At 34.1% G+C, this 27,778-nt stretch overlaps 1 protein-coding gene across 2 annotated transcripts; it reads right to left on the reverse strand.

Moving 5' to 3' along the window:
- Positions 1 to 1,338: 1,338 nt before the first annotated feature.
- Positions 1,339 to 26,668, reverse strand: LOC136975630 (molybdate-anion transporter-like). Of its 2 annotated transcripts, XM_067270702.1 has the most exons (4): positions 26,641 to 26,668; positions 26,499 to 26,563; positions 11,785 to 11,831; positions 1,339 to 2,836 (listed from the first exon to the last, which is right to left on the reverse strand). In XM_067270702.1, the coding sequence occupies exons 3-4, from the start codon at positions 11,818 to 11,820 to the stop codon at positions 1,496 to 1,498; spliced, it is 1,377 nt and encodes a 458-aa protein (XP_067126803.1). In that variant the 5' UTR covers positions 11,821 to 11,831; positions 26,499 to 26,563; positions 26,641 to 26,668; the 3' UTR covers positions 1,339 to 1,495. The 2 variants fall into 2 exon arrangements, with proteins under 2 accessions (XP_067126803.1, XP_067126802.1); XM_067270701.1 differs by lacking the exon at positions 26,641 to 26,668 and having other exon boundaries at positions 26,499 to 26,634.
- Between the last annotated feature and the right edge of the window lie 1,110 nt (positions 26,669 to 27,778).

Here is a 27,778-nt window from a genome sequence, read left to right on the forward strand (position 1 = left end):
ATTTGCTTTATTATTCAATTTTTTTGTTTTAACCAAAATATTTTTATTTTTACAGGTATACTCATTATTTTTATCATTTTATTATATTTATTTATTTTTAAAATTTATTTCAGTTTTACTTGTTCTACCCCACGGTTTTAATAATTGTTCCAGTTGTCACTCTAATTACTTTTTTGTGACTTACGTGTATGTTACATATAAATAATTATTAAATACATTCTGTAATTTCTTAGTTTTACTGATATAAATAATAAGGATAAAAGAGGGGCATAGAGGCCGAAATGCATATCCGTTGTGAATTATAGAAAATAAATTTACTTTTTTCATTAAGTGTGTTCCTATACGATTTGTTCTCAAAAGTAACTTTATACCAAGTTCGACTAATTGAGAGAACGGCAAGCAATCGAGTTGAGAATTTCAATATGGCATTTCTAACATCCAAAGCTTCGACGGCCGGATGGCCGAGCGGTCAAGGTAGCAGCCTACCGCTCTGGGGGACCCGGGATCGAATCCGAACGGGTCGAAAATCCCCAGGAATTTTTCGGGGGGTGGTCCGTTCGGATATGTCGGGCCCCGTCCCTCACCACCCGGTCGCCCCATTGTGGGCCTGGCCGAACCCATAATGGGCCTTATAAAAGAGGCCCTCTTAGTGTCCACAGGGCGGAAAGAGTTAAAAAAAAAAAAAAAAAAAAAATCCAAAGCTTTCCGCCGAGCACTTTATTCCTGTAATTTATCGGCTGGCAGAATATTTAAATATTCCATAATTTGGTTGATTTTCATTCCTAATATATATATTTCGCCAGATAAATCATTCCGCCGTCCAAAATTTCTTCCGTTCTGGCCGTTACCGCCTCGTTGGACATTACATCCAAATTTATAACAGCATTGAAAACCAGTGTTGCCGTGTTGTAAAATTTTTTGTGCTCGACAGTTACAGAATGGGAAAACTTTCAACCAACGGGTTTAATAACGCGCAGAAAATACGTGGTCTTCCGGGTTTTGAAATGCAAAATGAATAACAACTTTTGCATTTCCACGAACGCCACTAATTCGACGACGTTTCTGGAATAACCAATCCATTTACTTTAATTACCGTTCGTATAAATCGAAACAACATTGCACTTATTCAATTTACCAGAATGTAGTCTTGGATTACACGTTACTTCTAATTATTACCTTTTTTGAACCGGTAAGAAATACGTCCTCCTGTAACGAACGATCGACGTCTTTAGATGTTCATTCGACTCCGTCTTCGTTTCCAACGCGTAAAACACTGCTAAATTTTTCCACGCTTCGCCGGTATCGACAATTTGCATTGGACCTAGCCCAAAGAATAAGTCCTCTTCCTCGGCTCTTTATTAAGATAACGATTACAAAAACACGATTGTGCACACAATCAAGTTTTAGAGACGTATTCGCGTTGAAAATTTTAAATTTTCTGTACATCGAAATATTGAAACCGTCGATCCGAAATTCCGTTGGGTTTCGGCCAATTTCAGGCGTGGCCAAAGGCGGATTGGTCCGGAATCGGCGCCCGACAGAAATAAAACATGGAGAGGTTGGACAAAATCATCAGGATAGAACAGAAGCCGAAGATGGCTCTGTTGCCGCCGATCCTCTCTTCACAGTGAAGCCACAGCAAGACCAAACAGGTGACCACGTTCAGGGGAACGCGGAACCAATTCATGATGTTGGCTCGATTCGATTCCGGAATGAGCCGACTCTTCAGGAAGCCCACGGACGGAAAATAAACGCCCACCGCCAACTCCAGTCCCAGAAACGACAGGTAGGAAACGAAGGGCGCGGGATCCGACGGACCGGTGGAGAAGACGCAGAGGGTGACCGAAGCCCAAGCCACCAGCAGAGAAAGCGCCAGCGGGACGTGGGCCGGCACCCCTCGAGAGGCCGACAGCTGGTATAGCAGCGATCCCACCATGATGCAGGTCATGAAGACGGAGAAGACCAAGCCCAGGGGCGGGTTACCGGCGTCCAGCACCGGCGTCCACAGGAAGACAAAGATGTAGACCACGCTCTCGAAAGTCGACTGAACCAAGCCCAGTAGCAAAATACGGCGATCGCGCACGATGCGGCCGAGACCGCTCCACCCCCAGGCCGAGGCGTTCTTCCTCTCTCCGTAGTTCTCCTCCCAGGTGGCGTACACCGCCGCGCTGCTGCCCAGCAAGAAGGGCACGGCCAACACGAAGGGTGCCGCCGGACCCCAGCCCGCGGCTTCCGCCACCCCGTCCGCCGCTATTCCCGCGCCAATAGCCAGCACGCCGTTCCAAAAGGTGGCCTCAGAAAAGGTGAGGGAGATCCACTCGCGGGGGAAGTCGTGGCTCTGGACATGTTGGTAAACGTACCACGATTCGAAGGCGGAAAACAAGAGTGAGGTGGAGATGCCGCCTAAAAACCGCCCGAACATCAGCAGGAAGTAGTGCGACGACAGCTTGGTCAGACAACAGGCCGAGTACAATATTCCGAAAGTGACGCACATTCGTCTACGGCCGAACCGATCGGCCAGAGTGCCGACGCAGGTGCCCAGAAGCATGCTGGTTCCGAAACCCACGATGTAAAGAGCGGCGATCTGAGATTCGGCAAAGCCGTAGTGACTGTACAATTTGTATACGTAAGGACCTTGCAGCCAATCGCCGAACAGGGCGGGAAAATAAGCGGCAAAATACTGTTTCTGAAAACGGACGAAATTGTCGTTTTTCGACGACGACTGGCGTTTTCTCGCGTCTCTGGTCGTGTAATAAAGGACGAAACACCAGGCCGACAACACTATCAAAAACACGTAAGTCGTAGACGTCATCCATTCTCCGTCGTCCGTGGTAACCTGAAAAATAAAGATTATTATTTTTACTTTTGTTTAGTAACGACCAGGCCACGCTCGGGCCGTCTGCCTCGAGATGCCTTCCGGTGGGTCTTTTACGGATAACCGTCCCCTATTTAGGCGTTAGAGGCGGACGAAACCCGTAAAATACCGCGTGGCCGACCCACCAACTACCGACATTGGGGGAACGGAACCGCTCGGCCACCGGCGGGCGCAAAAGATTATTTAATCGTCGACCGTTCGCTACTTTAAATCCTGGGAACCGCCACCCGTTTACTAGAAAGCCGATACGTCGGGTACTCAATTGATTCCGTATGACAAATATAGCATTTTTAAAACATTCCAAATTGTGTACCGTCCGATCCAAAAATATTATTACGTAACGAAGGTCTTAGCGGTAAGGCAAAGAACACACACGTATAAAGTTGTGTGGCAGAAAACTGAATCAGAAATCAGCTTTCGGTTCAGTTTCTGTTTTACGCTTTTATGCCAGAACACACATATGTAAAAATTTCGACCAAATAGGAAACCTTCCTCTGCTATAATATAGAAAATTTAAATTAATACACTTGTATTCCGAATTCAAATAAAGAACGTGTGATCTAAATACTAGGCCTATATATCGATTCTACTAGACCTACCTGTTGTTTGAAATTTTGCACCTATAGCCATTCATAAACGTTGTTTAAATACAGTGTCTGGTTAATGTTACCTATGGTTTCGAAATGGCGGCTCGTCTCTGATTCAAGGAAACACAAGAAAGAAAACAGTGAGGACGCACGTTCTAACCTATTCTAATAATTTGGTTGGTAATAATTATGGAAATTTATTAGAATAGGTTAGGTTAGGTAAGGTTAGAACGTGCGTCCCCACTGTTTTCTTCTTGTTTCCTTGAATCACAGACGAGCCGCCATTTTGGAACCAAAGGTAACATTAACCAGTGTCTTTATACATGACACTGGTGTGGTCGAACGGATTCTCCTCCATTTCATATATTTTTCGTTTTATTCGAGATCGTCACAATTGTAGAGTTAACCCTCATTGTCGCCATTGTTACAATAAAAACCACGTCTCTACTTTGACGTCACAGAAAAGACCTCTTTATTGGAGAAATTTTGGTGTAAAAAGTAGACATGCTCTACTCTTTTTCAGTTATGTTTCAGCCAAAATTTCAGAAAAGTTTTTACGCTTTGTTTTATGCTAGATTTTACGCATGTGTGTTCCTGGCCTAATGGTTGGAAAAGCCGATCTTTAAAAATAAATTATAACGGTTACTGGACAGAATGCAACGCTGTTCACAGTATTATTGCACACACTTTACCGCCATTGTCCGAACTCAAATTATTCAACCGAAAGGAAAAAAATTTACGCCGGCCATAGTGTGTTTGGAGTACCGTACGATGGCTCTAAAAATCTAATCCAATCTACAAATATTTTAAATTCACATTTCTTTATTGATTCGAGAACTGATTAGAAAATTAATAAAATACGTATCGTACTGTGGACGTCTTCACCCCATTCGACCACTCCACTCAATCTCATTTCCAAACTAATGTACAAAAATTATTATAGGCTAAAACTCAAACTATTTGAAGGGTTTCTAAAATGCAAAACCTAAATCCAGTGGTAGGATTGCCGTCGACAATACAGTTTAAATATAAACAAAACCATATTTTGTCGAAAAAATATTATATAAAATGATTTTGAATATTCGACTAGTTTACTTAAACGATAAAACGACTTTCTTGTTATAATTATGAAAGTTTATGTTACGATTCGTAAATGCTGCTTCGGTACGCCATTGCCATTTTGAGTTTTAATACTTCTTAACTGATGAGTCGTTCTGATTCTCCTCCTCCCGGAAAAAAACGTTCGCGCATTTGTACATTTAAGAAAGCCTGGTTTCAAGTAAACGATTCAAAAATTTGTAATTTCCGATATTTGTTCGGTCGGTCGCATCGTTTAATCAACGTGGTTGTTAAATACTACGGAGTTAAAGAAATTACGAGTCGTGCCCTTTGCCAAGAAAAAGAGCATCTTTTCGTTTACTCCCTCCCAGTCGACCGAGCCAGTTTCCAAAGATGGCAACTCTCGCCCGTGGCCGAGTGATCGGTCGGCTTATTGTACTGGCCACTTGGGAACGAATCCGGTCGGGTCAAAAAATCTCGATAATTTTTGGGGGGCGGTCCGTCTCGGATGTCGGATCCCGTCCTTCACCAGACTTCCGCTTGGTCCTTGATGGGGAGTTGACCCACAATGGGGTCGTAAAAGGCACTCGCCAGATGGAAAAAAAGCCTAGTGCCGGATTAAAGAAATATCGAGTGCTTAACAAAATTTTGTAATTTTGCCCCCAAAATATAATAATTTTACCATTATATTTATTATTGGACTTCTTGAAAAAGTTGCAAGGATGTTATCTGTTCGCATTGTCCACTATTTAGAATTTTATTTATTTATACATAAATTTACAAATCGGTTTACCAGCCTGCCAGATCTAAGGGTGGGCAATTGCCTAGCCTAAATTTTGGATGTCTAAATCACATCTTACAGTTCGACTGGAACTTTTGGAGAATGAATGAATGAATGTAATCATCTTAACGTGGAATGCAATCTTATTCAGAGAAATTAGAAATCCTCCTCGAGCTAACTTTACTGAGGTACTGTAAATGAAACTTAAATAATTAGACGAGTGTATGAACTTACGAGATCAATTAACATAATTCTCAGCATAGATGAGAAACCTTAACTATGACAATTTTACCTTTACTTTTAATCTTCTTATAAATTCTGATTTTACATCATAAATTTAAATCAAGTTATGTACACTTTTAGGGCCGTCCATAAATGTCACTCTTAATTTCCACATTTTTACCCACTCCCTCCTATCTCATTATTTGTCAAATAATGACAAAACCCTCCCTTGCCAACCATGTGTCGTAAGTCGTCACTCCCCAACAAAGCCTTCGCATTACATTAATCAAAATTTTACTTTTGCAACATCTTGCCATTTCGCTCCTGTTGGTTTATGAAGTGTTCTTTGATTGGCACGATGGGAATGTCAGAGGCATGCATGTCCGTGGAAATGTTCTCTCTGGTCAATATCCTCCCACTCGACATCGTCTGCATTACATTCCCAAATAAAGTGTTCCGAGTAAATTCAAAGCTTGTTTTCCTTCGGTCCACAGATTTACAAAATGTCATCAAATGTTGCTTCTCTATATTTCCTTTAACTTTGGTAATATTCTGAAAATAAACTTTGGATTTTTCAAAAAAATTCAATAAACATTTTTTGTACGTTACCACAGTAAATGACTGCTTAACTTGTAAATACAGCAGCGTGTTTGGTCTGTTCCATACCCCGACAATATAGAAGTTCTATGCATATACAAAATTGTCTTGTTTATCTCCACAAATCTTAGAGTCAAAGACAACCCATGACTTCACAACAATTTCATAACATTAATTATCCTAACATTCTTTTAATTTCAGACTTGTGAAAACATGAACCAATGATTCATTTATAACAAATAGTGAAAATGTAATGTAAATTCCACACTATTATAGTCATAGAAATTGTACCGATCACTTTACTGTAGTCGTGACAGATTATCATCGTGGCCACAGTAAAAAAACTTTATGATATACATTGCATTTTCATAATGTTTTAGTGGAGTGATTTTCAACCGGTGTGCCACGAGAGGATCATAGGTGTGCTGCAAAAATTTTTGAAGATTATTAAACAAATTACAGTATTTTCGAAAAAGTCCAAAGAACAATAAGTGTACATGTCAAAATTAAAACCTCTTTAAATTAATTATACAAGTTTTTCATTGTTATAATAAATAAATGTATAGTAGAAAATATATACTATATTCGTAAGCAAAATTGTGTGTGCATAACACAGTTATTTCATTTAAAATGAAATTTTCTTTTAATCAAAAATATATCTATAATTGCCCATATTTGGTTCAAATTATTTTAACTGAAAAATAGTGGAACATTGGGCAGGTTTATAAAAGCAATTATCACTCCACTTTAAATGCAATTTATGACTTAATGTTAATTGCGTCTCTTATGTAAATGAAAATTATTTAAACAATTATTGTTGTAACCTCCTGCTATTTTAAGCAACAACAATACTATTTTATGTAATTCACAATAAATATGGACAGAAAGAATTGGGTTAAGTGGCAAGTAATGTGACAATAAAATATTTACAAACACAACTTTAAATCACATGTTTTATTCCACAGAAATTTAATTATAGATTCAAGTATGCCATGAGATTAAAGCAGTATTTTTCACCTTTTTTGTGTTCTTACATAAATAAGGGCAAAAACTAAATTTTTGAAGAATATATTTCAAACACAATATATTGCATTAGAAAAGTATGTACTATACAATACAGATTAATGATAAATGCAAAATGTGATATCACAATGAGTTCTCTCCCTTCCCTGGCCATTGTGTAGCATTATGAACTATTCTCCCCCACGAGGCACATCATTTATGGACAGCCCTTTATTTCAGATATTTGATATTCTATGTAACTATATATAGAACCACTCTCAATAGCTAGAATAGTTTATTAAAAACACTGCACGCAACTCATATCCACTCCAGAACTTCTTTTTATAACTATACATAGTTACGTAGAACACCAAGAATTTATAACGTGATGTAAAAATACTTGCAAAAATACACCCAAAAGTGCTTATTTTAACTCTCAAAATTTCAGTGCTGAAGTTTTTCAGTTCTTTTCAAACTGTATAAATTCTAAATCATACATTTAACAATAATTCAGTTAGCATAAATTTTTCAAGTTATGCACATTACAATAAGAACTTAAAAAGTAAAAGCAAACTACAAAAGTTCAGAAACCAGTGAAGTTTTAATATTTAAAATTAGATTTAGCAAAATCCTTTACAATACACTATTAATATAAATCAATTTTTTTATTTCTATTTATTTATTAATCTTAGCAATCTAAATTATAAGTTTACACAATTTACTGGGTTAATATTTTTCTCTTATCTACAGAACTTTTATATAATTGTTATTGTTTAATTAACTTGCAATATTCCAACATCCCTTAATGTATTGTATTAGTGAAACCCTCTTTGCCTAGCTGTTCAATTTAATCTACTTGTTTCATGCAAATTTTGTTTAATTTGATTCGTCTTGTTCCAAACCAATTCCCAACAATAGCATTAGGTAACTGCCAAAAATGTTCCGATTCTTAATTTTATAACCAATGATATTACAGACATAGAATTAATTAACATTCTCTTGCATTTGTTCCTAGAGAGACTCATTAATTCAAACTTTTCACTAATCCTAACCATCTCATACAATAATTACGTGGGTCATTCAATAAGTCCTTAGAAAATCCAATAGATGGCGCTCGTAGCATCAAAATTGGCACGTTTTTAGTAAGCATCATGGCTCACTGGACAATTGTGAAAATCTCAGTCATATTCATCGCATGGTTTAATTTTTATTGTCGACTGAAGCAAGAAACTTTTGTTTATTTAGAAAAATGGAAAAAAGTGAGTTTCGAGCAGTGATTAAACACTTATATTTAAAAGGCTTAACACTGAAAGAGATCAAAGCTGAGTTGGACGAAGTTCATGGCACATCTGCTCCTGTGTTTGCAACTGTTTACAATTGGGTAAATGAGTTCAAACGTGGCCGTACATCCACAAAAGATGAACATCGTTCGGGACGTCCAGTGGAAGTGACTACTTCCGAAATGATTGATTCGTCGATCACTCAAAATCATATCATGGATTTTGTCAAAGTGCGTGAAATAGTTGAGGCCACAAGCATATCACAAGGTACGGTTTTTTCTATTTTGCACGAAAAATTGGGTGTGAAAAAAATCTCAGCAAGATGGGTGCCGCATTTGCTCTCAGTGGAGAATAAACGTAATTGTGTGGTTGACTCGTTAATCACGGAATTAAAGTTCGAAATATTACAACATCCACCGTATTCACCAGATTTGGCCCCCAGTGACTTTTTTTTGTTTCCAAACTTAAAAAAATGGCTCGGCGGACAACAATTCATGTCGAACGAGGAGGTCATCACTCAAACAGATGCCTATTTTGAGAACCTTCCAAAATCTTACTTTTTAGATGGCTTAAAAAAGTTGGAGAAATGCTTGGAAAAGTGTATAGAGCTTAAAGGAGATTATGTTGAAAAATAAAAAAAAATCTACTTAAAATAATTTGTTTTTCTATCTTTTTCTAAGGACTTATTGAACGACCCTCGAAGTTCAGATTGCAAAGAATACATCGTACCAAAAATTGAAAAAATGACAATATCTTAATATATACAGTCTATATATACAGTACTGTACATATTTAAGCCAATTACCAATCATTATTGTAATTATTGTTAATTTTGCTTATTGTAATTTTGTAATTTTATTTTGTTAAAATTTTAAAGGATTATTATTATTATTCAAAGTATTCAAATAAAATTTATTATGAAGTTAATAACACAAAATACTATAGAATACTTAAAGATTCCAAATAATTTGTATATTTTAATTTTCTGTATTTTTGAGTAACAAGCGTCATGAACTAAAATTCCACACACAATTCTAGAACAATCTGGACATGTGACTAACCCAAGTATGTACAGTAACCTTTTCTAGAACTGTTGTGTCAAGCCTAAAAACAAAATTGTTTTTTCTTATTAGTATCACTTGTCTTCAAAACAGGACTTTCATCTGTCATACCTACTTCATTTATTTCAGACAGATCACAACCAGAACATAGCTTCTGATTTTCTGAAGTGAATGAATTACAAAATGAAAAAAGGAAAGACTGCTAATCATTTTACTAATTATAATCTGTTTTTTATTTTGAAAGAATTTTATATTTAAACTTCCATTATAAAAGTCCACACCTTAGAATATGCTCTAGCAGCAAATTTTAATGGAACAAAAATGTTTGACCTAACACTTCTCCCACACCGGGTTGCGTAGTGAAAAAAGTTACCAGAGAAGAAAACACAGAAAGGACCCCGATGACATACAACCCGCACCTTAAAACAATATACAACACAATTGCGAAGAAAAAGGGAATTAAAATCGCTTATCGGAGAAACCCTTCCATATACAGCCTATTGAGAAATGGAAAAGACGCACTTAACCCGTATAGGCTTCCGGGAGTGTATAGTATCCCTCTACAGGACGATAGATGGCAGAAACAATTACTGTGCATAGGGTCCACTAAACGCCCACTATGCACTAGAATAAAGGAGCATAAATCCGACATTACCCGCCATAAATACACAACGGCATTGTCAACGTATGCAGCAAACCCGGATATAACACCGAATTTTAATGAGGCAAAGGTGATCCGCACCACCCAACATCAAGAACATCTGAGAACTCTGGAGGAGATTGAAATTTATAAAGCCGATCGCACAACAACATGTATTAATTTCAAAGAAGAAAGGAATCTCTCCACTGCTTGGCAGTTTTTATTGGAAGAAAGGTCGTAAATCAGTTGACGTCACGCGTATTTATCACAGGAGGCGCACATCGTTTTCCCAAACGGAATAAAAGGAAATTTAAATATTTGGAATGGCACACGGTTGCCCAACGTACTCAATCGTTTAAATTACGGAACACGTTCCATTTATTTATGCTGTTCGATTATCAAATCCAGAATTGGCCTGAGGAAGAGCCCAGGAGGGGCAGTGAAAACGTTCGCCATTTCGAAAAATAGTTCGCACCGGTTATCGGTTTTAGAAGGTATTTAATTTTTTTTTTATGTTTGACCTAAATCTCGGGTTCCCAACCCTTTTCATGTATTGGTCCCTTTCAAGAAATTTTTCCCATCAACCTCCTTAATGAATATATTTTATTTTTTTCTAATTTTTTTGTATTTGCAAAATTTTGAAAATGATAGTAAATATTTTCAAAAATTTTTAAATGATTAAATAATATTAAAATATTATATATGCATAGACACTGTGTATTTAATTTACTCATTTGATTTCTCTGTCACTAATTTCATTGTGTCATTTTAATGATTTTGTTAGTCAGTTAGGATGTCATCATCTTAACTAATCGGAAAAAAATGGCAAAAAATGTTGCTTGGTGTTCTTTTGAGCACATTTTGTTTCTAATGCTTCAAACGACACCTAGGATGATTGCACATAGAAAGATGTCAGCCTGGAATTTGGTATTGATTCACAAGAGCCTAGCAAAGAATGCAAAGAGGATTCTGATTTCAATACCATGTAAGAAAGTGTTATTTATTGTACAGTACATTAACTTATTTTACTATACAATAAATTTATCTCTAGTTGTCTATTTTTTAGAAAAAAAATTCATGGATGAGCATGTAGAAATTAAGGTGCATCTTATATTAGAGTAAATACTGTAATTCTTTCTTCTGTGTATAAACTGGATATTTATTTGATCTCCATATTCTTATTTATACAAAGATAAATTTTCAGTGTTCTATGTTTGCTTTCCTTTTCTTCCTTTAATCATTTCTGTTTTATATTGCCGTTTTAGTATGACAAATTCATTATTAATAAAAATGAAATTTTGTAGTTATTGAATTTTTGACAAAATCAAATCAGTCAAAAAAACTGATAATTTTTCAATGAATTATAATTACTAACTACCATCAGTTAATACTTCTAGGCCAAATAATTTGTGAAATTGGATTTGTATACAATAAAGTTTCATATTAATGTTTTTTATTTAGTAATAGTAAATCCAGAAGAAACTAAAAATAGACCTAAAAATGTTTAAATGAATATAAAGAATATCTGTAGTATTTATCTTTCAAATTAAATTATTTTTATAATTAGTAATTTACAATGAAATTCAATTGTATAGTTATCATTAAAGATTAAAAATATAGCTCTTTTTTTTTTAATCTTTGTTTCAATTAACTGTGAATTACAATAGTAGATTTACTTACATTTACATCAGAATTACTTTCATTGATGGGTGACATAATCTAAAATCCTGTAGAAAAACAAAAAAATAAATAATAATAATTTATTATATAGTCTATCTGGGTTGAAATTGTGAAAAAATTGAGAATATATGAAAATGCTAAATTTTCCATTAAAAATGCAGACAACTTTATAAATGAACTAAAAAGTATACAATATACAAATAAACAAACACAACAGAATGCCTAGTTTAGATGTAATTGAGATGTATCCCTCCATAAAATGGAAACTCACAGAACTCACAATGGAAACTATTGACCTTATTATAAACAACATAAAAGGTGTAAAATTCTATAAGAGACATGTCAATATCTTTATAATATACGTAGGCTGTTTCTTTTTCAACCTCCGATGGTCTATAAAACAAAGACAAAATGTAAATAACAAAATCAATTTATTACCAAAAGTTAGGTACAAACATGGTTACTTTTTGACATAATTACTGTGAAGATTGAGGCATTTGTCTATCTGTGGACAAGCTTTGAAATCCCCTCTTCATAGAATGTGGCCATTGGTGACTTGAGATGGGCCTTAACATTGTTTTGAAGATTGTCATTAGTCTCGAACCTCTGCCTTCCTAGCCACTTTTTCTGTTCAGGAAAAGGGTGGAAGTCTCTCGGCACTAAATCAGGGCTATACACTGGGTGTTTAAAGTAAGTCCATCTCAAGTCACTGGTGGCAACATTCCATGAAGCAATTTCAAAGCTTGTCCGCAGATAGACAAATTCCCCAATCTTCACAATGATTATGTTGAAAAGTAACCATGTTTGTACAGGTTATCTAAAAAGTAACCAAACTTTTGCTGTAAAAAGAAAAAACTGTAAGAAATATTTTTATAAATCTGTTTATTTATTCAAAATAAGATCCCTCTGCAGCAATACAATGTTCAGAATGAGTAATTAGCATTTCAAAGGACTTCTTCAGCTCCTGTTTCGGCACTTGGTTCAGTACTGCAGTCACAGCAACCTCAAACTCAGAAATGTCCTTGTAACAAGCCCCTTTCATTGAAATTTTAAGTTTTGGGAACAGAAAATAGTCACAGGGAGCCAGATTAAGAGAATATGGTGGATGGTCCAGGGTTACAACACTTTTTTTAGCCAAAAATTGACGAACGGCAGTGCTCTTGTGCAAGGGTGCATTGTCATGCAGCAGTGTCCAGCTTCCTTGAGCCCTATACTTTGGCCATACGCGTAAAATTCAGTTCTAGAGACATTCCAAAATACCCAAATAATATTCTCCAGTAACATTCTAACCATTTGGGACAAATTCTTTGTGCATGATACCTTTGGAATCATAAAAATAGATAAGCATGGTTTTGACCCACGATTTTTGGAAACAAAGTTTTTTCAGTGTGGGCTCATCTGATAACTTCCCACATGGAATTTTGACATTTCGTCAACAAGTCATATTGGTAGCACCACATCTTGTCACCTGTAACAATATTTTTGAGAAAATTTGGATTGCGGCGAATCGTTTTGATGATGTCCTGAGCATGATAAATGCACGCTTGTTTTTGATCCTCAGTGAGTGAGTGTGGAACAAAGCAGGAACAGACCTTACATTTGTTCAAATGATTATATAAAATTATGTGGATAGAGTCCTTTGACACTCCCAACTTCTCTGACAATATTCTACAGGTCACATTCGGATCCTTTCCTAATATTTGTCACACTTTATCAATGTTATTGTCCGTGGTCGATGTCTTCGAACCACCACTTTTTGAATCATTTCAATTGACTCTGGGCCATCTTTGAATTGACAAAAGCAGTCATAAACTTATGTCTGGCATAGGCAATCATCCCTGTATACTTGTTTCAGTAACTAAAAGGTTCAAAAGTTCTTTAGTTTTACGCAGAACTTAATGTTGGCACGTAGCTACATTGCAATTTTCTGATGAGGGTCACAAAATAACCCTTACATTTCATGCCACACAGGATTGTTATGAACCAATTATTTACACACGATTGATAATACAGGGTGGACCAAAAAGAATATACGTATTTCAAACTGATATATTTAGTAAACTATCGATAGTAGCGGTGTGCTGCGGGTATCGGAGGAACGAGTGCATCATCTAGTTTGTGTCCATGTCCCCCAGATGTCAGTTGTGCTTGGTTACAATGACGTATTCACAGTTGTTGTAAAATGGCTACGTCACAGCACAAAAGCTTTTGCATTCTTCATATGTTGCAAAACTGGTTGTTTCCGAGACTGAACAAGGACAACCTCATTTTTCAACAAGACGGGGCACCCCCTCACTGGAATCGTCAAGTTCGTCAGTTTCTGAATGAAACTCTTCCGAACCGTTGGATTGGACGTCAAGGAGCTGTCGATTTAGCACTTTTCAGCTGGCCTCCACGGTCACCGGATTTGACGCCGTGTGATTTCTTCCTGTGGGGTTTCATCAAGGACACCGTCTATGTTCCTCCACTACCACAGAACCTCGATGAGTTAAAGAACCGGATCCGTACTGCCATTACATCAGTGACACCGGACATGCTTAGTCGAGTATGGCAGGAATTTGAGTATCGGTGTGATATTGTTCGTGTCGCTGGTGGAGGACATATTGAACACCTGTAATCTAAACTAGAGAGTTTCATAAATATGTGTCCCAAGTTCCATAGTTGTATGTCTTACAGTTTATTAAATATATCAGTTTGAAATACGTATATTCTTTTTGGTCCACCCTGTATAACATTCAAAATTTTGAATTTGACTGTTAATGCTAGTTGCACCATCTAGTTATATTTCTAGAGCAAAAGTTTGGTTTCTTTTTAGACAACCTGTGTACCTTTAGTTACCTGTGTAACTTTAGATTGCTCTCTATGGAATTTTGGGACTTTGAGTATATACTTGAACTCAGGGGACCGAGATGAGTTCAACGATATCATACTTTTGGACTGGAGACCAAAAATAAGAAAGTTATCATATTTACAATTTCTTGCCTTTCACAATGCATTCTACACCATTTTAGAGTTTTCCACTAGGTGGCATGCAACTGTTTGTGCTCCTGTACGTACTTTCCTTTTTTTTCTTTTGTTCAAGAACTACAGTGAATTAATAACTAGTGACATCAAACACTAGGCAGCTCCCCTCTGGGAGGAGTCCGTCAGGAGAACAAACAGTTGAACACCACCTAGTGGAAAACTCTAAAATGGTGTAGAGTGCATTGTGAAAGGCAAGAAATCATAAATATCATAACTTTCTTATTTTTGGTCTCCTATCCAAAAGTAGGGTATTGTTGAACTCGTCTCGTTCCAAAGTTCAAATACAGGTAGGGCTCCCACAACGTGGTAGATACATTCCTTGCAAATACCACATTGTGGGAAATTACGTTATAGGAGACACCAACTTAATACAAAATCTGGGATTCAGTTCTAAAAAGAGAAAAACTGCCTTTTATGGTGTAACATTTTCATAAGTTTTTAAATTTATGTACATAAAAAGCTTAAATAAAATTCAACATCATATAAAAACTAAAAAGATTATGATTTCAAGTCAAAATCAAAAAGAAACATAATGTTATGCTCACAAATTCAGTCCTCATCATCACTTATTATAATTGTTCGAGAATGTTTGACTGGCCTTATTTCAAGATTTGAGCTTGTTTCATCAAGTTCCACTGCACTTATGTGATCCGTTGCGATTTTTCTGTTACGTGAAAGATAATTTGTTTCTAAAATACCCTAAACTGTGTTGTAAGAAAATTTCCGCGTTTTTCCAACCACTTTGGAGCGAAAACATGTTGTAAAGGTACCGCGTTGTAGGAGGTCTACCTGTATATATTCAAAGTCCCAAAAATCCATACGGAGCAATCTATAGTACACCCCTAACTTTAGCAAATGTTATATACTCTATCCCATGTACAGTACTTCTCATAATTCCCAAATTTACATAGGAGAGACAAAAAGGAAAATGAAAGTTAGGTTAAAAGAACATATTGCCAATTTAAAATACAATAGAATTAATTCTTGTTTTGTTTGGTATCATGACTTGGTGAATTTAAAACCAACTTCTTGCACAATCCCTGGGAAGGATAAATCAACACACTAAAAACCTTTTTTATATCCCAGTTTTATATGGTCAAAAACATTAGTTTTTATCTAAAGCTATTCGTACTGGGATATAAAAAAGGTTTTTAGTGTGTTGAATTGGTGAATTTATAGACACTTGGTAAATTCATCTATTTAATCCATAATCTTTATGGAGACACGTTTCAGGCTTTTGCCCCTCTTCAGTCTGTTATGTAATATACATATGTTGTATCTGGTGGGCATCTGTCCAACACCTTCCGCACTACGTCTTCCCAATTACTTTTCCCTTCCTGCTAACTTGACTGCTTCCCCTGCATGTCTCACAGCGTGTAACTTCTCTTTCCCAGAATGCTGCACACAGCCACACCTACAACTGTATAAATATACTTTTTAAGATATTCTATTTAATAGTTGTAACCAGCTTTTATGAATTTCTATGCTTAGGTTCTTATTAATATTATTTTTGTCTGTAGTAATTTCGTGGATTTCTTTAAATTTTCTTTTGTACCAATTTTTTTCTTTGTGTACTATTTTAACATCAGTTTTATCTATGTTGCAGTTATGAATTGTGCAATGTTAGTAAAAAAACAGAGTTTATTCTGTTATATTTTAAATCCATGATGTGTTCTTTTAATCTTGTTTCCAATCTTCTTTTTGTTTCTCCAATGCATACTTTTGGTGGTTCACATGTGCAAGGTATTTTGTAAACGACACCAGTAGTGTTGTATTTATCTGGTTGTTTATTTACACCACGTTTAGTCTGCTGGATTCTTTTTTGTAAGTTTCTATAAGTTGGTGCCAGTTTTATATTTATTTTATCGAAACTTTTATTTATCTATTCGAAGAAGCCACAAGTGTAGGGGAAGGATATGTGTCTTAATCTGCTTTTATCTTTGTTTTGTTTATTTTCCAGTCTTTTACTGTAGATTGTACTTTCCCAGTTATTTATTATTATGGAGTAAAAAAAAAAATCGTGAACAGAACAAGCTCACTACAGAAGAAGAAAAAACGTCTTAATGAACTATGAACTAAATTTTTATTAAACAACTACCCACAACGAATAGTAAATAACTGGGAAAGTAAATTCTACAATAAAAGACTGGAAAATAAACAAAACAAAGATAAAAGCAAATTAAGATACATATCCTTCTCCTACATTTGTGGCTTCTTTGAATAGATAAATAAAAGTTTCGATAAAATAAATATAAAACTGGCACCAAATTATAGAAACTTACAAAAAAGAATCCGACAGACTAAACCTGGTGTAAATAAACAACCAGATAAATACAACACTACTGGTGTCGTTTACAAAATACCTTGCGCATGTGAACCACCAAAAGCATGGATTAGAAAAACAAAAAGATGATTGGAAACAAGATTAAAAAAACACATTGCGGATTTAAAATATAACAGAATAAACTCTGTTTTTTATGAACATTGCACAATTCATAACAACTAACCCGTTATACGAAAAGACACCAACCACTGCCGAATTATCGGGCTAGAAAAACAGCTATAGCAATATTAATGACCAAATTACCAAATTATCTTAAATCATTAATATTGCTATAGCTGTTTTTCTAGCCCAATAATTCAGCAGTGGTTGGTGTCTTTTCGTATAACGGGTTAGTTGTTGTTTATTTATATATATACACCTTGCCAGGGTTGCAATGGCCAGTTAAGTGCCTTGGGAGGACGTGGGCGCTTAATGTGTCTCCAGCCAGCATTGTAATGGCCGTCGATGGTCATAGCGTAAGTTTATATATACTGGAAGGGGGAGATCGGACCGGAGGTCCGGGTAGCGTAATTGGCAACGCATCTGCACGGTGAGCAGAAGTTATGGGACAATTCATAACTGCAGCATAGATAAAACTGATGTTAAAATAGTACACAAAGAAAAAATTGGTACAAAAGAAAATTTAAAGAAACCTATGAAATTACTACAGACAAAAATAATATTAATAAGAACCTAAGCATAGAAATTCATAAAAGCTGGTTACAACTATTAGATAGAATATCTTAAAAAGTATATTTATACAGTTGTAGGTGTGGCTGTGTGCAGCATTCTGGGAGGGAGAAGTTACATGCTGTGAGACATGCAGGGGAAGCAGTCAAGATAGCAGGGAGGGGAAAGTAAGTGGGAAGACATAGTGCAGAAGGTGCCGGACAGATGCCCACCAGATATGACATATGCATATTACGTAACAGACTGAAGAGGAGCAAAAGTCCGAAACATGTCTCTGTAAAGATTATGGATTAAATAGATGAATTTGCCAAGTGTCTATAAATTCACCAAGTCGTGACACCAAACAAAACAAGAAAAAGAAGACACTGTTTCGACAAAACAAATAAAAGAATTAATTCTGTTTTTCATGAGCATTGTACATACACTCCATAACTGTAACATAGATAAATACAATATCAAAATTTTATGTAAACGTAAAATTTTATCATAAACATAATACTCATAGTAGAAAATTTAAAGAAAGCATTGAAATTATAAGATCTAATAATAAACTTAAATTAATAAACATTTAAGTATTAAAATATATGATAACTGGATAAAATTATTGTCAAATAAAATAAATAACTATACAAATTATAAACATGTACATGCATATATGTGAATTATTTAACATGGAAATGAAATTTGTGGTGACTTGCAGAGTGCAAAACTTTCTTTGGCAGTACGTGGCTGCTATCCAATGTTATTTGAATTCTTATTGGTACTGTTTTTAAAAATGTATCAATGTAAAAATGGAACTCTGTAGGTAATTTTTAATATAAAAATTGCACTAAGGCATATAAGATTTTTATTGGAAAATTTGGTGTTGTATTGTTTTAAAATGTAGTGTTGTATAGTTTTAGGAGTTTTTAACTGGTTTAGAATACAGTGTGGTGTTTAGTTTTATGTACATCAACAATACATTTAAAATCACTGTAGAAAACTTATATCAGATATATCTAAAAATTAAAACCTTTGTAAAGCAATAATTTGCTAATGTTATGTACTAATAAATATTGTTAGCCAACAGATGAGAGGCATTAGCCCAAAATGTGTATTAGCATTTGGAACAATTGGTTTAAAGACTGTAAAGTACTGTACATAAAAAAATAAAGTAGATGTGAAAAATTCCAGTGTCTAGCCTCTACACTTCATAGTATCTCAAAATATAATTTAATATATAATTAACTTAGTTATTATGTTAAACTTAGTTTCTCATTTTTTCAGTATACATTATATATATAAATATCTCTAAGCTATATATTAAAACCAAACAATTGTCTGATTAAATCAGGCTATATTACCACTACTATTAATAATTAAATACTTATTATTACAGATACATGATTAATTAATCCCTCAATACTACCATGTATATCAAAATCAGGTTAATCAAATACAGTATCTATGTTAAGTAAAGACAGCTGGTAAAGGCGCATTAATTAAAATGCTTGGAATCTTGTAAAAAAAGGTGTTGTTTTCATTTTATTAATTAAAACTTCTGTCACGTATATAAAGGAACTGTTGCAATTAATTTCACACATTAAGCAAGGGATATCTGTACAGTGTACTTAATTATTAATAGTAGCAGTAACATAGCTCGAATTAATCTGGCAATTGTTTGGTTTTAGTAAAATATATGGTTATTAAGAAAAACAAGTATAATAAAAACAAATCATTAACAAATAAATTAACTCAGAATATAGCAAGACAAAAACAAATAAATAAATTTGTCAACATTAATCTTATCTAAGAGTATTGAAGAAAATGTGCAGAAATGTGATATTATTATTGTTGAAAATATTATATTAAAATCAATAATCAGACATAAAAAGTATAAATTTAAAAATAAAAAATTATATAAAAAATCATAAAGAAGTAATGTAAGCATACGACAAGATGGGATATAAAAGTGTAAATATTATAAGAAAAAAAATATATGAAACTAATTTAAAAATTAGGATATCCAAACTTAAATAAAGTAAAGAAATAAAAAAGACAAAGTAATATTAAATTATTCCAACATAGAAATATCAAAAGAATTAAAGGTTTTCTTAACATTGGATCTATCTTTTAATAGTGTACAAATGCTTTCAAAAATGGATATTGAAGTACAAGAAGAACACATTTTGAAAGAATTACATATAGTTGAAAATATAGTACGTAATATGTAACAGAATACAAAATGTAATACTTAATCATAGGATGTAGAATAATGAAAAACATAACATACATATTGTAAATTTAAAAATTTAAAGAATACATTAATGTACTATACCTTTAAAAATTTATTTAATGATCATAAAAGTTGATAAAACAAAACATAATAATTATAAATCAGGAAGTTATGAAGAAATAATAGAGATATCAGATAATATAGTAAATTACAGGTTATTATTGCTAAACAATAATGTAGATCCTGTTATTATGTACACTTATAATGAAAGACTTTGTTATGTCATCACGTACAGGTCAATATCAATTTCAATAAATAAACTACTCGTACAACCTTTAAACCGCAGCTGTTTTTGTTGCTATTCAAACATTTTTGATCTTCTTTAATGACCTTTTTCAAGAAAAAACTAAATCGAATGCTGACAGAATTTGTACTAATAATAAATTTGCTTTTGAAACGCTTTTAAAAATTTTTTCAGTGTGCATACTCATAAAAATATATATTACAATATAAGTGATAATAAGGTGAATAAAAACATAATAAATGATTAGATAACTACATACATAAATAAAATATAGCAAATAAATACAAACACTTGTGTAGATTAACACAAGATTGCACCCGTAATTGGCTACCATATTGCCTTTTTGTAAAACATCTCATTAGTTACTGCCACATTGTTTCTTTTTGTATAAAGCTAACTTTTAAGCTTATAAATCAATTTCAATGTCCTTTCTTTTCGCAATCCAAAATTACACACTGCCCAAACACCATGTGATGTTGCCATTTTCAGTGTTCACACACCACCATGAAACCCTTCACAGCTGCACTCCCCCACCTATCACCAGGAGATTAATATCTTTGGTAAGCACATTATTTAAAGAATTATAATAACTGTACAATATTTTTTTCAAGCTATTAGCAATTAAGAAGCTTCAAACACCTCGCTTGAAAAATACTTGATGTTTACATCAAAAGTCTTTGTTTAGTTTTAATATCTAGGCATGATAAGCCCTAACAGTAGAGACTAGTTTTGAGCACTTACATAGCATTAATGCTAAGTTAACATAGGATAACAAATATATATAGTAGCGTGGATTTAATTGTTAATTCTTTATGCTGAACGAAAAATAAATAGATTTATTTTACTTTATTAGGAAACATCCCAGCAAAGAGACAACTGAAGGCTGATGCTGTACCAAATGTATTTTTTTGGTCTAAAAAAGAGGCACCTTCGGTTGTGAGCAGACAAGCAAGAAGAGAAAACCGTGAACACAAAGTTTAAGATAATCATGATGCATGCTATATAATGGATACTGGTACATTAGAAATAGGAGAAGTAATAATAGATGAGAAGGAGGAAAAGGCTACTTGTCCTTTTGAAAATAATGTGGCAAGCACTATAGTCTGTGTAACTACACAGACCCATACTTTTGAAGTCCCAATGTCAGTTGAAAGATTTGAGTTTGACAACAATGCTATACATTACTATACTGGGTTAGAGAACTACAATTCTTTCAATTTTGTACTACAAAGTTTGGGACCAGCAGCATACAGCTTAAAATATTACAAGTTTCAGGTTGTAACACTTACAGTGCCAAACCAGTTGTTCTTGACTTTAATAAAATTAAGATTGAATACAGCAAATTTTGAGTTGAGTAGGATGTTTAGTGTATCTGAAGAAACAGTACGAAACGTTTTCATTACTTGGATCAATTTCATGTATTTACAATGGCGAGAGTTGGATATATGGAGTGAAAGATCTCTTGTTGATATATACATGCCTAGAGATTTTAAAATGAAATTTCCAAATACTACAGTTATCATTGATTCTCTAGAATGCAAAATAAGCAAACCAAAAAATCCTGTTGCACAGCAGGCTACATGGTCATCATATAAAAATGACAACACATTAAAAGCAGTTGTAGGTTGCACACCAGGTGGTCTAGTAAGTATTGTTTCAGAAGCCTATGGTGGTTCTGCAAGTGATCGACAGATTGCAGAAAGGTCTTCACTATGTAAAATAACAGAAGCAAAAGACTGTGTAATGGCTGATAGAGGTTTTAACATTCAGGACTTGCTAATTACTAAAGATGTTGTGGTAAATACACCCACTTTTATGAGAGGAAAAGCACAACTGAGCAGCAATTTGTTATCTTGAGACAGAAAAATATCTAGTAAAAGAATACATATTGAACGTATTAGAATGGCTCGTACAGATAAGATTTTGAGGCAACACACGCATCCGACAGTAACCAAACAAGGCAGTGAAATTATATTTATATGTTTTATGTTATGCAATTTTAGACCATGCATTGTTGGCAGAGATGCTTAATTTGTTTCACTGTTAGTCTAGTTCTCTATTAATTCTGTATATAATTTTTTTTTCATTCTAGACCCTAGCCTAATTTAAGTTTACCATTTATAGTATTTAAAAATACTATAAATGGTAAACTTAATAAATTATAAAAATTATAGTATTTAAATAATACTATAATTTTTGTCTGCTTATAAATTCTAAGATTAAGAATGTATACTAGCATACACAGTAAGGTCTTCATTATGGAACTTCAATTCAAAGTAATATAGTGGTTTTAAAATTTGTACTATAGTTGACTAAATGTTTGTAAATTTGTAAGCTAATAAAAAATTTCTAATCTTTAAAACAAAATCGCTTTTTATTATTTAAAAAATTCACCATCTAGAAAAATTTTACATAAACTCAAATTTAAAATAAAAATAACAATTAGCTCAATTATTTTATAAACTTAATGTTTATAGAACATCTTTTTTAAAAGAGCTGGCTTAAAATGCTCATGGAAAAATATAATTAGTGTTTCAGTCATGTCTGCAATGAATTTATCATCTCTTGGAATGATACAAACTTTGAAGTCACTTTTTGTGTAAATAAACAGGTGAACAACTTGTCTATTTGTCACTGCTAATTGACCTTGGATTTGATAAAAATAATCTTGATTCCATTTTAAAGTAATTTTGTCATCAGTACATTCCAAATATGGTACATTTTGCACATTCACAGGAAGTTTGAAACTGGAGTAAGGACATTTAACTTCTAATATTTTATCATCATCCACTAGCCCATCTGGACTTGCAGCTAAGAATGGGTATTTTGGATGAAGAAACATGCCACATTCTTTCACAGGAGTATTTTCAAAAGAAGAATATGCTTCAATTGCTTCTTTTTCATACCTTAAGCCATGAGAAATTGCCTTACTTTTTATTGGCCTACTTGACAGTAATGAGCCACACAATTTTACTCTGTCTGTTGATTTTAATTTACAAACTTTTCCAAAGTTTGAAGATGTCAAATGCAACAAATGTTCCTTCTTCCAAACTGCACTTTTTCGTTGTTATCGGGTCTCTTTTTCCAAATGTTCTACGTACTCCCTACTTGCTTCAGTTACATGTAAAGCTTTTAAAAACATTTCGGACATTGTGCTTTTGCAATAATCATGATCTGACTCTAAAGCCCTCATGTTTGCTGGTTGCCTTAATTGCAATATCGGTATTGCACAACCACTTTGCATGTTCATTGCCAAATTAATAACAAAGCTTGTATAATCAGAGATTGAACTGCCAGATGGTCTGGGGTCAAATTTCATGTCTTCCAATCATTTCCTTTTCATTCCTCTCTTCTTAAATAAATGAAATGGAAGCTCACTAGCCTTAATTGGGGAATCTTTATGTTAGCAGGAGGCTGATGGAATGTTTGCAGAACCTGTGTGCATGTTTTGTGACACTTATAATTGCCTGTTCTTCCATATTCTTCTATTGCCAATAGTGTTACACATACATGTTTGCAATATGCTTTAGGCCCTTTACCTGCTGTACATTCACATATTGCATTTTCTATATCCCCATCATCTGTAATTACTAAATCTGTATAATATGTGTTCCCCTTGGTTAATTCAGATTTTACATTACCTTTAAAATATGAAAAATTTTTTCTTTTGTTCCTCTTATTGTTAATAAGAATTCATTAAAATACATCTGCACAGCACACAGTGGCATTCTTTGATCTGACATCTCCATGTAGGCATCAATTGTCTCTATAGTCAAAACTGGTATTTGTAAACTTGGAGAGAGATCCTTATATTCAGATGAATCAGGAAGTTTGAGTTCAGGAGAGTTATCACAGGATATAGAAAAATTATGAGTTTCCTGATTCCTCTCATATTCCAGTAACCTGAAAATTATTGTAAACAAGTTTAATAACTAGTTAATATATGATCACCAATATTTTATTTAGTTTTTTTCTGTCTCATTGACAGGAAAGGCAAAAATTATTATTATATATTATATTCTTACCTTAATATATTACATATAATATAAAAATAAACAGTATAAGGTAACTGAACAGTATTGACAAGCACCTAAATATGGCATATATATAGTGTATGCCAGATTTAGTAAAAGAAAATGGGCAAAAATTCACTTGTACAAAAAGTTTATTGGTGAAAAACTTAGTCTTATTGCATTAAATTATTGAAACAAGAAGACTTGTGACCAATAAAAAAGACATTTTGATTATATTTATTTTAAATACTCCAAAAATTGTTTTCTCTTGGTAAAAGATTCAGATATATATCTCTTATATTGTCTTAGAACTTCATAGAAAGTAGTTTTGTTTGTGTTGATTGTTGTTCTAAATTACAGTGATAACCTATTGGTACAGTTAACATTTCAGATACTGGTATAAATTGGTTATAATATATCAGGTTCAGTACATGACCATATTCCAAGAGGAAAAACCTTCATTTTAAAGTTTTGACCTTATGTTTTGATTAGGCAAATGTGAAAAGAATCAATGACAACTTTACTGATCTTTAAATGTTTTTATCAACGAAAAATGTGCATTTTGTGAAATCTTATCCTTAAAACTTTCATCTACTGGTAAGTTACCTTATCATGTAATAGTTATAAGGACTTGAAATTATAAATGTAATAATTAACGATAAAAACGTAGATGTAGATTATTTTAACTTACCTTTCTATTAAATCGGCTTTTCTACCAGCTAACTTGGCATTGTACTTTTTTAATTCTTCCTTTAATTGTCCCGTTGTTAACCTTCCTAAAAAATATTTTCGTTCTTCCATTATTATAAAGTAAGCTATCCTTCAAACGGAACAGCTTGTTTACAACCGTATTGATATGCGCGACACCTATGTCACGTGATCACTTTTTCCCCTATAGTAAGAAATAAGCATAGAACCCTAACGACAGAACACGGCTCCAAAAGCACGCAGTTTGCAATCAACTTTTTTATATGCAAATTTTCCAAATAAAGCAGTCGCCAGTTTTGGATCCTAGTAAATTTCGATATGAATTTTGGTTTGGGAGCCACACGTTGACCGGTCTTATCCACGGGGATGACGTAAACTCTGCACCCACGACTCGTATTCGAGCACAACAAAGTTTTGTTACGTTTTGTCGTACAAATAAAATTTTTAAGCAATAAAATTTATATAGCCATACTTCCAACCTATGCTATTAAAGAAAGATACAACTATTATCTTTCTCTAATACTTTTGTCATAGGATCTACATATTTTGAATTCTTTGTGGGAGGGCATAACATTAAAGAAATAAATAGCTTAAGTAACCGGTTTAGCATTTGGAAACATTGTGGCAACTTTTTCCCTCCAACATAAAGCAAAACCATTAACCATTTTCAAAATAATCTCTGTATCTGGACTGCTGTATGTTACTATGTATATAATTTGTCTCTGTAATCCGAAAGGTTTTTTGGTAGATGGTCTCACAGCAAAACGTTAAGTTAGGAACTCTCTTTTATTCTTTAAAAAATGACTTATGCATTTCAGGTTGGTATATTCATCCAACCCTCCTCAGTGCTAATTTTTAAAAGACAAAAAAAGAGGGAAAGGAGGTATAATACCCAATACATGACACAAATACAAACAAGATGTCACACTTACTTATTCTTCTTCACGTAAGAAACATCTGAGATAGTTCATGTCATGTTCAAATGTGCATTTTGTGAAATCCAACCCGAAATGCATATGTCATTTTTTAAAGAATAAAAGAGAGTTCCTAACTTAACGTTTTGCTGTGAGACCGTCTACCAAAAACCCTTTTGGATTACAGAGACGAATTATATACATATACTTCGAAATAATCGTAAACAATTATTATCGAAATTCAAGATTTTCACTCATTTCAAAGATAAGATATGGAAAATCCATTGGCATTGGTCCATTCATTCTGCCAGAAAATTAAGTGTTAAATCAACACCAATCAAAACGGTTCCTTGGTTTCAAAGAACGAACGCTCAAAGTCACCTTCGATGTCATTCGTCAGTTCTTTTATCACTCGCCGTCAATTACATTTCGATTGGTCGTTGCCTCGTCCGTTAATAAATAGTAAATTAAGGCTAACTTCGCGACAATTGTCCGCGACAGTAATTAGAAGGAAGACAATTACCGTTTAGCTCATATCGTTTCCAGCTTCAAAACATTATCATCACGGTTCGACATTATTGCGTTTATCTTTTAACACAAGTTTCGACGTTAATCATTCGTAAATTATTTGAAAATAATAAGAAAATATCTCTATATCAATTAACCTGAGACAGAAAACAACATTGGCCGCAGCGCCCCCTTCCGCAAATGGAGAAAAAAACGTCTCACTCTGACCGACCGTAATCTTCCCGGAATTTTTACAATCCGTAACATTTTCCACTACCAAACTTTACAAAATATTTTAGTGGGTCAGAGTTTAACTAGTTAAGTAACGCTGCATCAGCGTGTAGTCGGAACGAAGCTGCTCGCACCTTTATTTTCTAGATTATGAGGGAAAAAAGAAACAAAGAATCATTCGTTCTCAACAATATATTTGATTTTTATTGGATCATTTAAAGGTACAAATATAAGGTCAGAATAAGCCATTAATTGCTATGCCAACGTTTCATGAAATTCTGTCTTTCACTACGGGTCTTGGACTTACAGATCGATCTTTATTGTAAGTCTTTAAAAATACTGAGTCAGTTATTTTTTCACTCAACTCAATGTAACATAGGTAAGACCGATAGCTGTCTCTTTTTTCCCTATATCTATTTTGATTTTTGGAAGAGTTAATCCCTGTGATTTATGTATAGTCATCGAGTATGCAAAGGTAAGGGGAAACTGTCTACGAGATCGCAATATACTGCCATCGTTCGAAGAGCGTATTATGGGGATTATTGGAAACAGATTACCATAGATGAAAGGTCCCTGATAGCTATCGAATTCCACTAAAATAAACAGAGAAAGAGCTGGAGGGCGAGCATTAGGAGCATACACAATGTAGCATATATTTCCTAGTGAACCATTGACGAGACCTCCTTGCACCCATAAGTTGACTCTCGGCATGACTCTGGCATTAACTGATAGATACAAATACTTGGAGAGACCAAGAGCTGAGTCATCTTTGGACGAAGGCGGGGCAATATCTGAAGTGTTTTCAGATGCTAATAAGCAAGAGGGCATCCAGTTGACTGCAAGTAGTCTTCGTTGCTTTGTTTAACTTGCTCGTTTGTTGGATATAGCTCTACTGCCGTCTGGAACTGATCAAGTTCATCTCTGGATAAACAGACTCGATTTTTTGTCGTCAGAATGTTCATACCTGTATCAGAGAAATCACCCGAAGCTAGATGTTGTAAGACATCTGTGAAGGAACTATCTGTGCTATTTTGTCTATGAGAATTACTAAGTTCAACGAACTTC

This window comes from Centruroides vittatus, unplaced genomic scaffold (assembly GCF_030686945.1).
Source record: "Centruroides vittatus isolate TY-2023 unplaced genomic scaffold, ASM3068694v2 contig_377, whole genome shotgun sequence".
NCBI lineage: Eukaryota > Metazoa > Arthropoda > Arachnida > Scorpiones > Buthidae > Centruroides > Centruroides vittatus.

Excerpts from the sequence above, each read along its gene's own strand:
- LOC136975630 (XM_067270702.1), bottom strand. The coding sequence starts at position 11,820 with ATGTCACCCATCAATGAAAGTAATTCTGATGTAAAT. Across the intron at positions 2,837-11,784 it reads AAAGTAATTCTGATGTAAAT|GTTACCACGGACGACGGAGA; the intron begins GTAAGTAAATCT and ends TTTATTTTTCAG.